The 14320-nt window shown below is 48.3% G+C and overlaps 1 protein-coding gene across 16 annotated transcripts in view; it reads left to right on the top strand.

Annotated features, from left to right (window-relative positions):
• Positions 1 to 14320, top strand: part of Snx31 (sorting nexin 31) — a 60547-nt gene that overhangs the window by 6861 nt on the left and 39366 nt on the right. For all 16 annotated transcript variants that reach the window (XR_015624325.1, XR_015624324.1, XR_015624323.1 and 13 more), the window contains 4 exons: positions 1808 to 1922; positions 3222 to 3286; positions 9777 to 9887; positions 12279 to 12369. Coding sequence is in view for 13 of the 16 variants with exons in the window: in XM_087558504.1 (XP_087414630.1) it covers positions 1808 to 1922; positions 3222 to 3286; positions 9777 to 9887; positions 12279 to 12369 (382 nt within the window). In the remaining 3 variants the exon portion in view is untranslated. The remainder of the gene's footprint in view (positions 1 to 1807; positions 1923 to 3221; positions 3287 to 9776; positions 9888 to 12278; positions 12370 to 14320) is intronic.

The following is a 14320-nucleotide window of genomic DNA, read 5'->3' as shown; positions in this document are numbered from 1 at the left end:
AACTGTCTTCTAACGTGGCAATAATATTGTGTATTCTCTGCAGGCTATGCTTTTAAAATTTAAATCACACACACACACACACATAAAAAAAATGCTGGCATCGAATTTGAGTTCTCTAGGACCTGAACAACAGCCAAGCAATAAACAGCAGGGGGCCATGGTTTGTTCAGTCAGACAGTTAATAACCTTTCTATATTCAGATCAACTTTTGGCCAGTAGAAATTTCTCTGCAAATAGAGACACTGTATACACGATCTGTCCAATAGCAACTTGCCATATGCCACTGTCCATCCAACACTTGGACTGTGGCTTGTAGGACTTAAACTAATTTAAAATTTTTATCTCGTTTAAGTAATTGAAGTGTCATTTTACTTACAAGGCAAGTGTAAATTTACTTACAAATTCCTCGTCACGAAAGCCATAGTTGTGTAATGTGGGGACCCTCATTTGTGTTCACTGTGTGGGTACACGGGTGTCATGGTTCTAGATCCTTGGAACGCTTTTCCCTTTGACTTGGGCGGTGAGATGCCACCGAGGATTTTGAGCAAGGCAGTGTGGCGACTCTACATTTTTGAAGTATTACTTGAGATGCTGTGTTTGGAATAGGTAGGCGGTCACTAAGAGAAGCAGAGAGACCGCACAGAAGGCTGCTCTCAGAATCCAGGAGCAGGAAGGCAGTAGCTTGCACCAGGTCGGAGAGAAGTGGTCAGGTTCTCCATGTGCTTTGAAGTTAGGGACCACGTGAATTGCCAGATACACCCAGTGATCATGGCAAAGGCGACTGACGTTAAACGGAAGCTTACAGTCTTGTCTGTTTGTGGCCTCCTTTCTCTTGCATCTGATTTCAGCTGGTTTCAGTCTTTAAGCCACAGGCTCTGGTAACAGTCAGGGTTCAGCCCCTCTGCCTCCCAGGTGCAATGCTAACATTTACTAAAATAATAATAATTTCCTTTACTAAAATAATAATAAAATTATCATCATCATCATCATCATCATCATCATCATCATCTCTCTGTGTGTGTGTCCCTGCATGAATGGTGTCTGTGGAGGTCAGTGGGTAGATCCTTCTGGAGCTGGACTCACAGGCAGTTGTGAGCTGCCTGCAAGGGTGATGGGAATAAATCTGAGTCCTCTGTAAGAGCACATGAGTAGTCACTCACGTACCATCTCTCCAGCCCCTAAAAGTTATATGTCTTCCATAAAAGTGACTGCCACCACAGTCTTCGGGTCTGTGTAGAAGTAAGAGGGAAGGCCTGCTTAGGCTTCATGTCAGCCTTCTAGGACATCTGTAATTAGCACCATCCCGTAGAGTCGACAGAAAGGACACAATTTAAGTTTAGGTGGCCACCTTGATTAGAGCAAAAGGAGCCAAGAAATGTGGCTCACAGCTTTAATCTGACTTAGAAGGCATCTAAGGAGGAGCCCTGTGAGTTTGAGGTCAGCCTGGTCTGCATAGCAAGTCCCAGAACAGCCAAGGCTACAAAGTGAGATGATTCAAAATATTTTTTAAAAAATGATCTGACTATAATCTCTGAGCTTTCATATGAAATTTAAGGAAATGCATGCTATTGTGGCAATCTTATAGAAATAGAAGGACTGGGTTAGTGCTCTGTGCTGTTACGGGGCGGCTGTGGAGCGCACCCTGGAAGACTCTTCAGAAAGACATTCATAGCCTCTTCCCCTTCCTCTGGCCACCAACGAGATTCATGTTATGTTTCTGTCTAAACAAAGGGCTCCAAGACAAGGTTTTGTGTCTCATCAGCTCCTCGTTAGTGCCTCACACTGACTGTGTCTTCGCACCTTTCAGCTGAGACGGGTGTTTGGGAACTGCCTGCCCCCTTTCCCTCCGAAGTACTATCTGGCAATGACTACCACGATGGTGGAGGAGAGGAGGGGCCAGCTGGAATGCTACCTGCAAAATGGTATGTATGGCTTGAACTCTGTTTTATAGCTTTATTGCAACCTAAGTTCCTCGTCACAAAGGTCGTCAGACCATCAGCACCATCTAGTTTTAGGGTTTTACCATCATCCCAACAGGAGACTTCATGTCCATCGGCAGTGATGTCTGTAACTTTAATTTTTCAAACCCTAATTTTAATGATGGTTCTTGAAAGCTTTAACCTCCCTTCTAGCCCACCACCCACCAGAAGTAGTGGGAAAGGAAGAATGGGGGGTGGGCACAGGAGGGCGAAGTGGACCTGTTTAGAAAGGTACTTTGGAGCAACTCTTGTCTGTGTCTGGAAATTGGCAGTTCAGTTCGGCAGCAGCAGCTCGATCCACTTGCAAACACTTCACAGGTACACCATCAGTCCAGGGCAGTAGAGTTGGGATAACAAACAGGAATCAGCAACGGTGACACTCCTAGCAGAGACAGCCAGGCCTTAGCCTCAGCACAAGTCAGCAAGAGGGACCAGGGCCAACAGGAACGCCAGGAAAAGCTCTCGGCTGTGTCTCTCTCAGAGAAGCGAAGATCAGTCAAGACTCGAGACCAACAAGCATCTAGCTGTGCGATCGAGCAAAGCTCAGCCTCCATCACTGTCCATCAAGTCCTTTGTACACTCCCTTCAAACATCACGTGTCCCCCATGGTCTTGCCTCACCACGTGAGTTTGTCTCAGCTGACATGATTGCCAATCAGCCCAAATCTGCGGAAGCACACCACCAGAAGTTTTTGGGTTTTTTTTCGTTTGTTTTGTTTTTGTTGTTTGGTTTTGTGTTTTTTTTTTTTTGTTTGTTTGTTTGTTTTGTTTTTGGTTTTTTTTTTTGTGCATTTCTCTTTATGGAATCCTGACAAATGGAGGTCAACTTGCAATGTAAGGTGGACATGTATGTTGTGACCTCCTACCATGTGATAAAACACACAATTAGTTCTTCGGGCCGATTTAAACGTTTCAAATTACCAAGTGTTTCACTGAAATGACTGTCTAGACCCGACCAGTGATATGTTTTTGCTTCTTGTAATGGTTCTATTATTACCCCAGCGGGTAGTAAGGGGACTTCTGAGCAGCATGGGTGGCTTCCGTGGGGTGGGAGTCCTGAGTGGGCTTGATAGTCTCATATTGCCAAGGCCACCTCAAGGGGGCAGATCTGTTGGTTGTCTTGTGGTGAGAACTCTCCTTATATCCCGGAAGGCCACACTGCTAGGGCAGGATCTGAGTTCCTGGGAGACGTGTTAGCAGACCTCAGCCTCTGCTCACTTAGTCTGCTTCCCATATCTTTCAGTAACTGCGGATCCCCGTGTGACAAGGAGTGACGTCTTCACTGAGTTTTTAACACTGGTGCAGCTGGTAAGCTTGTCTTCCTTACTGAAGCTGTCATTCCCTCTGCGGTCCGTCTGTCTCCCAGGCACACAGATGCCAGAACCTGGGTGAAGTGGATTCCTTTCCAGTAGACTGGAGGCTGCTTCCTGTTTGAATCCTACAGGGGAATGAAGTGTGTCTCAGACTTTGGTTTACAGCTTAAGCAGATACCTTGTTCTGTAGCCTGAGTGCCTCACGTCCCCCTGCTTGTCCTAAGAAAGGGAGAGACTGAGCTGAAGTTTTAGCACTTGGATCCCCATACTGGGATGAGACCCAACAGCTGTAGCCAAGGTCCTTAAAAGCACCACAATGCAGACACTGGGGCAGCAGGCCACGCTGCCTGCCGCCTGCCTGTCTTCCTAACTCCATTGTTTACTGACAAGATCTAGCCTGAACAATGTGCCTAAGGCAGCCCTTTTCCAGGGACTCCTAAAGGAGCCACAGGTCCCTCACAGCATAGCCTAAAACTTTGATAAGCCATTTGACTAGCAAAGCTTTCGCTCCTTTGCAAGCATTTTTGTGCCTGTACTTGGGACCTTGACTGACCAGAAAGGGAATGGAATTATTATTGGATCAGACTCCTGCATTAATCATGTTCACACTGCTATGACCAGAATATCTGACAGAAAGAAGGACGAACTGCTTCTGTGGCTCAGGAGAGGGTTTCTGTCCATCAAGGTAGGGAGGGCTCAGCCTCAGGAGAGTGTGTTTGGAGAACAGCTGTTCATATCACTGCAGACAGGAAGCAGAGGACACAGCGGAACCAGGGCTGGACTGTAAATTTCACTGACTCACCTCTAGTGGTAAGTCACATCTAAAAAGTCCATCACCTCCTGAAACGGGGCCCCCAAATGGGAAGCAAAAGTATAAAACACCAACCTGCCAGGGCCTCCTGTCAGCTCCAGACCACAGCATCAATCCCTAATAGGGAGAGGAATAATACCTTGACCAGAATCACAAAGACTCAAGGAAGCTTTCTAAACACAGGGGTCCACGTATGTTCAAGTGTTAACTGACCTGGTCAAACAGAGAAACAGCTCTAGGGCCATCCGTGGTGCAGTGGTTTTACTTTGTAAGCACTCCTTTTCTTTCTTCATGATGGTGCAGATCTGGCATATGACAGGAACACTGTGCTATCTGTCTGCCACCCTTGTCCACACTCCCAGCGTCTGTCTGTCTGTCTGTCTGTCTGTCCCCCTCTCCTTTCATTGTTGATATAGCACTACTTATTACTGATTGTAGGATAATTCCTAAGAGTGTACACAATGCTAAGGGACTGTCCTTTCTTCACAGCCCCTCTGCCAGGAAAACCCCTATTTTCAGTACATTTAGTCTTTCTGTACAATCCATGCATGTCCACGGATATGAATATACATTTTATTTTACAATAAGCACATAGCAGATACACTTTCTTTTTTGAGACATTGTCTCACTGTGTTCGCCAGGTTGTTTCCCAGATCATTATGTAGTCTATGCTGGTCCAAAACTCTCAGTCTCCAAATGCTGGAACTATAGGCATAGCACCAATGGCCTGACTTACAGGTCTTAAAACTTGCTGTTTGGAACTTAACATCTGGGTCTGAGAGATGACTCGGTGGTCGAGATCGATTATTCTATGCCACAAAACCCTGGTTAGGTTCACAGCACCCAGGTCAGATGGTGCACAGCTGCCCGGATCTCCAGCTCTAGCTGTGTCCTCTTCTGGCTGCTGCTTGCAGGATCACACAATGCTTTTCCTCCTCTGCATTTCTTCTGATAGGCCACAGCCCAAGAGGGGCTGTCATTGAGTCACTGAAGTGGAGTAATTTCTGGATCTTGTATCTTATTTCTGAGCCTTTTCCCATTAATGCTCTGTCCTAAGACCAGTACAGTCTGGGGTGTGTAGCAGCAATGCATAAGCCAATGTCTCTTACAGTGACCCAGCATTTCAAATGCTTCTGTCCCATCCTATCAACAGACCCAGACTCAGCCTGGTGATTGTGAGTCAGGTTTGGAAGGGAGGCCATGAAGATTAGATTTTGATTTCTGTGACTCAGGACAATACCTTCAGACTCTTTAACTCCCTTCCCTTCCCTTTCTCTTTCCCCCTCCTCTCTCTCCCTCCCCCTCCTCCTTCCTTCCTCCCTCCCCTCTCCTCTTCCCTTCCCTTTCTCTTCTCTCTCCAGCCCATTCCCCCTCCATTTCCGAGTCCCCATTCTCCTTTCTTTTATACTCTTTGAGGCAGTGCTCACTGTATCACAGGCTGGCCTTGAACTTGTAATCTTCTTGCTTCTGCCTTCCAACTGCTGGGGTAATGAGTAGCAACAACACTGGGTTTGTTTAGCCTCTTTACATATTAGTTTCTGCAACTGAAAATGGGGAGCAGAGTTCCCGCCTCTTGGAGCTGCTTTGAGAGTTACACCAAAACTCACCGGAGGCACGGTGCTCCCTGGAGGGGGGAGGGGGTTCGGGCACAGTATTGTGGCTGAAGTTAGACCCATTTCCTCTTCCGGGTCCTGCAGGAAAGCAGTCTTTAGTGCTCCCAGAGTGACCACATATCTCTTGTGATGGTCCCCGAGCTGTGCTCTTGGCTTGGCTGAACCCTGAGACAGCATAAGTAGAATGGATTGCTTCCTCTGCTTCCTGTGGCATGACCGAGTCCATTCCATTACGCTGAAGAGATTCTCAGAATGTCCTGGGATCAGGCCTGAGACTCTTTTCCAATTTTCAAAGACAGTTTTTCCTTTCAATGTTTTCACCTTAACTGCAGAAGGGGTGTAAGGCAGAGGAATCTTACGCCTAAAGGTGTGTGCCTCCCCCTCCTCCCTCAGGGCTGAGGACTGAATGAACCTAGGTCCTTTTGCTTGCTAGGCAAGCAGTCTGCCACTAAGCTAAATCCCCAACCCCTTGAAGGTGTCTTTAAGAGAGGTTTATATTGGGGTTGGGGATTTAGCTCAGTGGTAGAGCACTTGCCGAGCAAGCACAAGGCCCTGGGTTCGGTCCTCAGCTCCAAAAATAAATAAATAAATAAATAAATAAATAAATAAATAAATAAATAAATAAAATAAAATAAAATAAAAAAGAGAGAGGTTTATATTAAAAATTTGAAGAGGAAATTAAGTTTGAACTGGGAAGGTTGTCTTATTATGTACCATGTCTTGTTTTATCTCACATGTTCTACATAAAACAAATATGTACTAAGGGGTGGCTGTGCACCAGCCCTTCTCTAGAGGCATAGAGACACCAGTAAATGATGCCCAGGCTGGCTCGTGGACTCTGCTCACTTGGGGTGACAGAAAATTCTCTAGGCGTATAAATATGTGTCCTAGTCCCTGGGCTGCAGTTTGCCATGAATAGAGACTTAGATCAAGCACTCTGGCACATGGCCACAATGCTAGAGAGAGTTAGCAACCTGTCAAGATGCTTCTCCCCACAGCCCCGTCCCGGCATTGGTGGGCCCTGCTGTTTCCAGCGATCTTATGCCCATTTACCTGAATGAAGTCCACACATACTGTTGTTTCTATGAGGTTATGTGAGACCTAAGAGGGGGGATCATGGGTGCTGTCTTAGTTGGGGTTTTACTGCTATGAACAGACACTGTGACCAAGACAACATTTAATTGAGCTGGCTTACAGTTTCAGAGGTTCAGTCCATTATTATTAAGGTGGGAGCATGGCAACATCCAGGCAGGCATGGTGCAGGCAGAGTTGTGAGTTCTACATCTTCATCTGAAGGCTGCCAGTGGAAAACTGACTTCCAGGCAGCTAGTACGAGGGTCTTAATGCCCATACCCACAGTGATACACCTATTCCAACAAGGCCACACCTTCTAATAGTGCCATTCCCTGGGCCGGGCATGTATAAACAAGCCATCACAGTTAGGAAGGTATTCTAAAGGTGATGCTTAAGCTGGTCTTGAAAGTTTCCAGAGTGGGCATTACGGAGAGTTCATATTATATATTCTCCAGCTCCCCTCTCATCGGGGATAAGAACCACCAATAAATCTGGATGTGTGTTTGTTGGGGCTCAGGGCTGGTACTTGTGAAAGGAAAGCAGCAGCTGATTCCATGGAGTGTGGGTCCACATCTCACCGACCCAGCAGCCCTCTGACTGGCGCCCTCTGGAGCCAGATCAGCAACACACCGATGTCATCAGTGCAGAAAAGAAGCAATGGCTGAGATGGCTGAGCTCTCGCAGTTAGATTGCCCCTCTGGGCTTCCGAAGGCTGAAGAGCCGAGATAAGCAGGGGTATGTGGATCTGCCAGACGGTGGAGGCGCAGAGAGAGAGGGAGAGAGAGAGGGAGAGAGAGAGGGAGAGAGAGAGAGAGAGAGAGAGAGAGAGAGAGAGAGAGAGAGAGAGAGAGAGAGAGAGCAGGCACGAGGCAGCTTTGCCGCCTGGATGTTTGCACTGCAATCCATGTGTGGTGCCTGCAGCCTGCTTAATGCCAAATAATCACATGGCCCCTTCAGGGCTCGAGAGCATGAAAAAGGTAGAAAGGTTCCATCGAGGACAGCAAAACCCCGGCTGCAAAAGTAAAAGAGGCTTTGACCCTATGTTTGGTGCGCTGGGCTCTGGGTACCCTCTTATTTCTCATTCTGTGAGGAAAGAGGTATTATCCTGGGTTGATATGCTTCTAGTTAGCAAAAGATCTGAATCCAAACCCACAGAGCCTGGATTTGGAGCCTCTGATCCTTTGTGTTGGTGTTTCTGGTGGATGCAGCTTCCAGGATGTAATCATTCTGGCTTGTGTATCTAAGATTCACTCCCCAACTGACCATGCCCTGGATTTTCGTTCCGTGTATGCTTTAGGAACAAAGGGATTGTGAAAAGGCAAAGCTAGAGTCTGTGGACTAAGGACTCCTTCATGCTCCTGCTTGACAAACCTCAGTGTGCCTAGGAGCCTAGGTTTGAGGACAAAGGAGGCCAAGGAGGCATTAAGAGAGGCTTCTGCGCCCTGGGAACTTCCTTATTTAGGCAGTTGACCCTACTGAGTTATTGTTGGGGACATCGGGAAGCCACAGTTCCCCCCTTTCCCAGGAGCCGTGGTGCCTCCATTTCGGGAAACCATGGGCCCCCATTTCCCCATAGAGAGACGATAGGGTGCGTTGTGGAAGCAGCAGAAGTGAGGCAGATGTGAGGTCATGCCTGAGCTTTCTTAGATTCAGTACCTCAGGAATGGACACTGAAAACTTCTGCTTCTCCACTATACAGTTTCTGAGGTGCTGGGGATCAAACCTAGAGCTTTATGCTTTCTAGATGAGAACACTACCAACTGAGTGGCTGGAGCTTTCTTGACTCCTTTATTTAATATCTGTCACCACTAATTGAAATCAGTGTGACTTTCTCCTCAATCCTACCTCTAACAACAGGGAAGCGATAATTGTAGTGCCTGGGTGTCGGGGATGAGTTCTGCTTCTGTTCCTCGATGTTCCCGAGTCCTCACCATAGCCCTCTGAGGTGGATGGCAGAGTTCTCCTTACAGTAGAACTGAAGGAATGAGGTATATAGCGGAGAGCGATTAGCCCAGGTTTACACAAGGCCATATGCCAGGGATAGCCAAATCTCACAAGATGTCCCAAAACAGTGGAGCTGAGAGAACTTCCGGGGCGCTAGAGACATGGAGGTGCTGGGATGACAGACCCCGTAAACCTGACCCTAAGTGTCTCTTCCATTCAGCTCTTTCCCAGACATCTTTTTTGTACTGTGCTGGCAATAGAAAGGAAATTGTTTCCCCAGACTCTTCAACTCATTCTAGCAAACTGTGTGAGTCGCAAGACCCTCCAGAGTTTGTAATAAGCTGAGAGGAAAGGTGGGCAGCCTGAGTTTCCCAGGTTCTGCAGTGGGGCAGTCTTGCTGTACTGAGGCTTTCACTCACAGTGTCGTTTACGAATGCCAGGCAAATCGTGCCAGCAGCGAGCTGAACTTCCGGGTGCCCATCTGGTGTTCCGGCTCCGGGAAGTTCAGCCAGGTATCCTGGCACATGCCTTTAATCCTAGCACTCTGAAGGTAGAGGCAGGTGGATCTCAGTGAGTTCCAAGCCATTCAGGTCTACAGAGAAAGTTCCAGGCCAGCTAGAGCTGCATAGTGAGACCCTGTCTTTAAAAGGTATGGGGTTGAGGATGGAGTTGGCTGCTGTGGGAAAAGCCCCACCCATCCAGCATGCCACAGAGCCAGACCTTTAGGGTACGTAGACACATCTAAAGTGAGTTAATTCAAGTTACACAGCAAGATGTGGATGATTTTTATCAAAAGATTTTTTTCCCTCCAAAATGGATGCTGTTTGGAAGCAATTTAGACCTCACACTATTGCTCTGCCTTGACTCCTCTCCAGACCCCCCTTCACCTCTGCTCGGTCCCACCAAAGGACCTCCACTAAACCTCTGCACTGGGTATTGGCTCACTTCAGGGACCATCTCCCTGCACACAACGGGGACGGGCAGGGAGCTCTGGCCCTCTCCGTAATGGGCATGGGAAGTGACGTCTGTGCTTTTATTTATAGCAAACACTGAACATCACCACCAAGAACGTTGTGCTGGCTGTCTTTCTGCCTGACGGAAGGAGCATTAACGTGGGAAGTCTAACATCAGATACTGCTGAAAGGGTCCTCGAGGTAAGCTTTGCTTAGCCCCAGCTCCAGAAATGCAGAAGCAGGTCTTACGAGGCAGAGACTTGGATGTGGTGAGATTACCTCCCAGGAGTTCCTTGCCAATTATTTCACTCCATGGATGATCTATCTGCAGAGGTGCTGTATATAAATCATCCCAAAAGGGAAAACTGACCAAGGAAGCCAAGGGATAGCCCATCCTCAGGGGCCTCCTCAATTTTATCCTTCCTGAGACCTCTGTGGGTTTTCCTAAGGTTGTGGCTACTTCCCAAGCTCTGTCTCAGAATGCTGTGTGTGTGAGAGCAGGAAGGAGCGCAGTGCCCAGTGGAGTCTGGAACAGCCATACCCAAGAGGGCAGGGGCAGTCCTGCCTGGCAAAGAGGGGCAGGGGATTTCTTGAAGACTCCCTAGAAGCCATGTCCAGAAGGTCTAATGCTGAGGTCCAAGGGCCTGACCTGAGTTTGAGTCATTTTGAAGATGACAAAGACCCTAGAGCATTCTCCCTGCTTCAGGTGTGGCCATCAAGCAGTTCTGCCTCCTTGGCCTTGTCACTCTGCCCCAGCCGTGCTGCAGGGGGATGCTGTCTTCCCAAGCCAAGCCTTAAACATATAGGCTAGGTGGAGGAGAGCAGTGGCCCGTGGCCCCTGCTAAGGAAAACTGAGTGGAGGTACATTTGTTTTTTGGAGTTTTTTTTTTTGGGGGGGTGTAGTTGTTGTTTTGTGAGACCACATTTCAGTAGTAAGCATAAAACCCCAGATGTTGACATGAAAGCCTGTTTTCAAAGAGGACTATCCTGAACCTGGAGTTGGAGGTTTCCATGGAGCCACGGTTGAAGTAAGTTACACTTAAATGGTTTGCACTGGACCAGAGTCACAGCAAATCACACTTGACCATGATAGGGTGCATCACAGAGAAGCAGGACACCAGCACGCACACTTGTATTTGCCACTGAGTAGTGGGAAATGCCTTTTGCTGGGTGTGGACAGGAAGGCAAGCCCCTGGATGCCAGAAAACAGATGTTTGTGGAGAGTGCTGCCTCAAACCATAAACTCTAGGACAGCCCAGGATACAGGTCCACCCTGAGCAGGACAACCAGCCTCAGGGGGCCCAGTTGGCACAGATTTTGCCTTTATTCACCCTGATTTTCTAGAACCAACATTTTGTTAGCTACTTCTCTCAATGCCCCAACAGAAACAGGTTCAGGGAGGACAGCTTTGCTTTTGTTCATGGTTTGGGAGGGTGCCCCATCATGGTGCAGCTCATGGTGACAGGGATGCACAGGTCATGGTGACAGGGATGCACAGGTCATGGTGACAGGGATGCGCAGCTCATGGTGACAGGGATGTGCAGCTCATGGTGACAGGGATGCGCAGCTCATGGTGACAGGGATGCACAGGTCATGGTGACAGGGATGCACAGGTCATGGTGACAGGGATGTGCAGCTCATGGTGACAGGGATGCGCAGCTCATGGTGACAGGGATGCAGCTCATGGTGACAGGGATGCAGCTCATGGTGACAGGGATGCGCAGCTCATGGTGACAGGGATGCGCAGCTCATGGTGACAGGGATGCAGCTCATGGTGACAGGGATGCACATATCATGGTGACAGGGATGCACAGGTCATGGTGACAGGGATGCACAGATCATGGTGACAGGGATGCGCAGCTCATGGTGACAGGGATGCGCAGCTCATGGTGACAGGGATGCAGCTCATGGTGACAGGGATGCAGCTCATGGTGACAGGGATGCGCAGCTCATGGTGACAGGGATGCAGCTCATGGTGACAGGGATGCGCAGCTCATGGTGACAGGGATGCAGCTCATGGTGACAGGGATGCACAGATCATGGTGACAGGGATGCACAGGTCATGGTGACAGGGATGCACAGGTCATGGTGACAGGGATGCGCAGCTCATGGTGACAGGGATGCAGCTCATGGTGACAGGGATGTGCAGGTCATGGTGACAGGGATGCGCAGGTTATGGTGACAGGGACGCGCAGGTCATGGTGACAGGGATGCACAGCTCATGGTGACAGGGATGCACAGGTCATGGTGACAGGAATGCGCAGCTTTGACTCCTCACAGCCCAGAAGTGGAGCTGGCCTAGAACCTCCAAGCCCCAGCCCAGCGAATGTGCGATAGCATCATGGGCGAAAGTCTCGATAATCTCCAAATTCAGTGCTGCCTCTTGTGTGCCAAGAGTTCATGAACCTGTGGAGGCCATTTCAGATTCAAACTGTAATAAGTACTGAGCCATTTTTAGATTCCAGCATGTTTCTTTGCATATCTGCTGGCCTGCAAAGGCATTCACCATTGGTGTGCACCAGACCCTTCCAGCCTGCCCCTGCAAGTATAGCTATTAGCCCAACTGTCCCCCTTTGCTTGTTCCTGGTTAAGGTGGTGGCACACAAACTTGGACTGCATCCAGAGCTGGTGGGCTACTTCGGCCTTTTTCTCATCCAGTGTTTCCCGGAGGGCAAGCTCTCTGGTAAGACGAAAAAGGGGGAACCCAGGAGTTGGAAAAGTATGAGAGGGATTTGGCATTAGGGTGTGGAAAATACCCACAGAGGGACTGGCTACCCTTCAGATTGAGGTCTCTACTGCTGTCTTCATCTCTGGATCAAAGACTTAAAGAATGTACCCAGGTGTAGTGGTGCTCACTGTTAATTCCAGCATTTGGAGGTGGAGGCAGAAAGATCTCAGTGAGTTCAAGGACAGCTGGATCTACATAAGGAATTCCAAGACAGACAGAGCTACACAGTGAGGCCCTGTCTTAAATGAACAGACTATTTGGAGAGTAAAAGACTGTGTCATTGTTCAGAGACAATGTACCCCCAGAGAGGTATTGTGTCATTTCAACTTCATGTTATGGTGATATAATACCTGATAGAAACAACATAAGGAATTATTTATTGTTTTCCCATGACAGGGAAAGCAACAGGGGACAAGGCAGAGCAGTTCCCATCATAGTAGATAGAGGAAAAAGCAGAGCAGTTCACATCATCGCAGATAGGGAGCAGAGCAGTTCACACCATGACTGATAGGGGGCAGAGCAGTTCACACCATGATTGATAGGGAGCAGAGCAGTTCACACCATGACTGATAGGGAGCAGAGCAGTTCACACCATGATTGATAGGGAGCAGAGCAGTTCACACCATGACTGATAGGGAGCAGAGCAGTTCACACCATGACTGATAGGGGGCAGAGCAGTTCACACCATGACTGATAGGGGGCAGAGCAGTTCACATCATGATTGATAGGGAGCAGAGCAGTTCACACCACCCATAGCTGATGGGGCAGAGCAGTTTACACCATGACTGATAGGGAGTAGAATAAAAGACTAGGGAGAGAAAAACAAACAAAACAAAGGAAAGACACATGGTAGAGGTCCACTTCCTCCAACTATTCCACCAAGGAATGAAGTGATGCATTAGGCTAGACCCTTTATGATGTGATTGTGTCTGGAAGCACCATCTCTCTCTCTCTCTCTCTCTCTCTCTCTCTCTCTCTCTCTCACACACACACACACACACACACACACACACACAAACACATTGCTTTATTACAATTTCCTAGGCTTTATTAATGTAGTCAAATTGATGAGATTACTCTTTCCTTCTTGACATAACACACACTCAGGGGGGGAAGGGAGGGAGGGAGGGAGGTAGAGAGGGAGAGAGAGAGAGAAGGAGGAGGGAGGGAGGGAAGGAGGAAGGGAGGGAGGGAAGGAGGAAGGGAGGGAGGGAGAGAAACAGAGACAGAGACAGAGAGACAGAGACCATCACACATGGTGTAGTCAGAACCTAAATCTAAGGGTGGGCCAATACCTGCACTTCTGGAGTCTACTGGAGTCTACTGTGGTCCTAACCTCTGTGCCCTGTCACCTTCATCTATGGCTTAGTGACTAGCTATGCCATCGCCTCCTGGTTGATGGGGTGCTGGACTCCTGGTACCAAAACACATCTCATAACCACACAGTGACTCTTTGTTAGGGAACATTCGCTGTAATACAGGAATAAGTGAGTGCTTAGATTCTTTATAAGAATTCCAACAAGGGGTTGGGGATTTAGCTCAGTGGTAGAGCACTTGCCTAGGAAGTGCAAGGCCCTGGGTTCGGTCCCAGCTCCAAAAAAAAAAAAAAAAGAACCCCCCAAAAAAATTCCAACAATACAGAGAAAGAGGGCAGCCTCATGTGTCTTTTGTTCTCTTTCCACTGCAGTCTAGATGACGCAAGGCCTTTAAAGTTGTGAAATTGTGTCAATTACCTTAAAGCTGGAGGTGGTTTGCAGTTAGAAACCAAAGGACTTGGGGTAGGCTGGACTCTAGGGGCTCATGGGTCCTGGCATGGCTTTGGGCACCTCTAGACCTATCTCTTTATCTGAACCCCAGGGTAAAACATCCTACCCAATGGGCTGGGATTTGATGAAAATAAAATATT

The sequence above is a fragment of the Rattus norvegicus genome, chromosome 7 (genome assembly GCF_021556685.1).
Source record: "Rattus norvegicus strain SHRSP/BbbUtx chromosome 7, alternate assembly SHRSP_T2T, whole genome shotgun sequence".
In the NCBI taxonomy this organism is placed as follows: Eukaryota; Metazoa; Chordata; class Mammalia; order Rodentia; family Muridae; genus Rattus; species Rattus norvegicus.
Note: the sequence above shows the minus strand (reverse complement) of the source record. Positions and strands in the feature narration are given on the sequence as shown.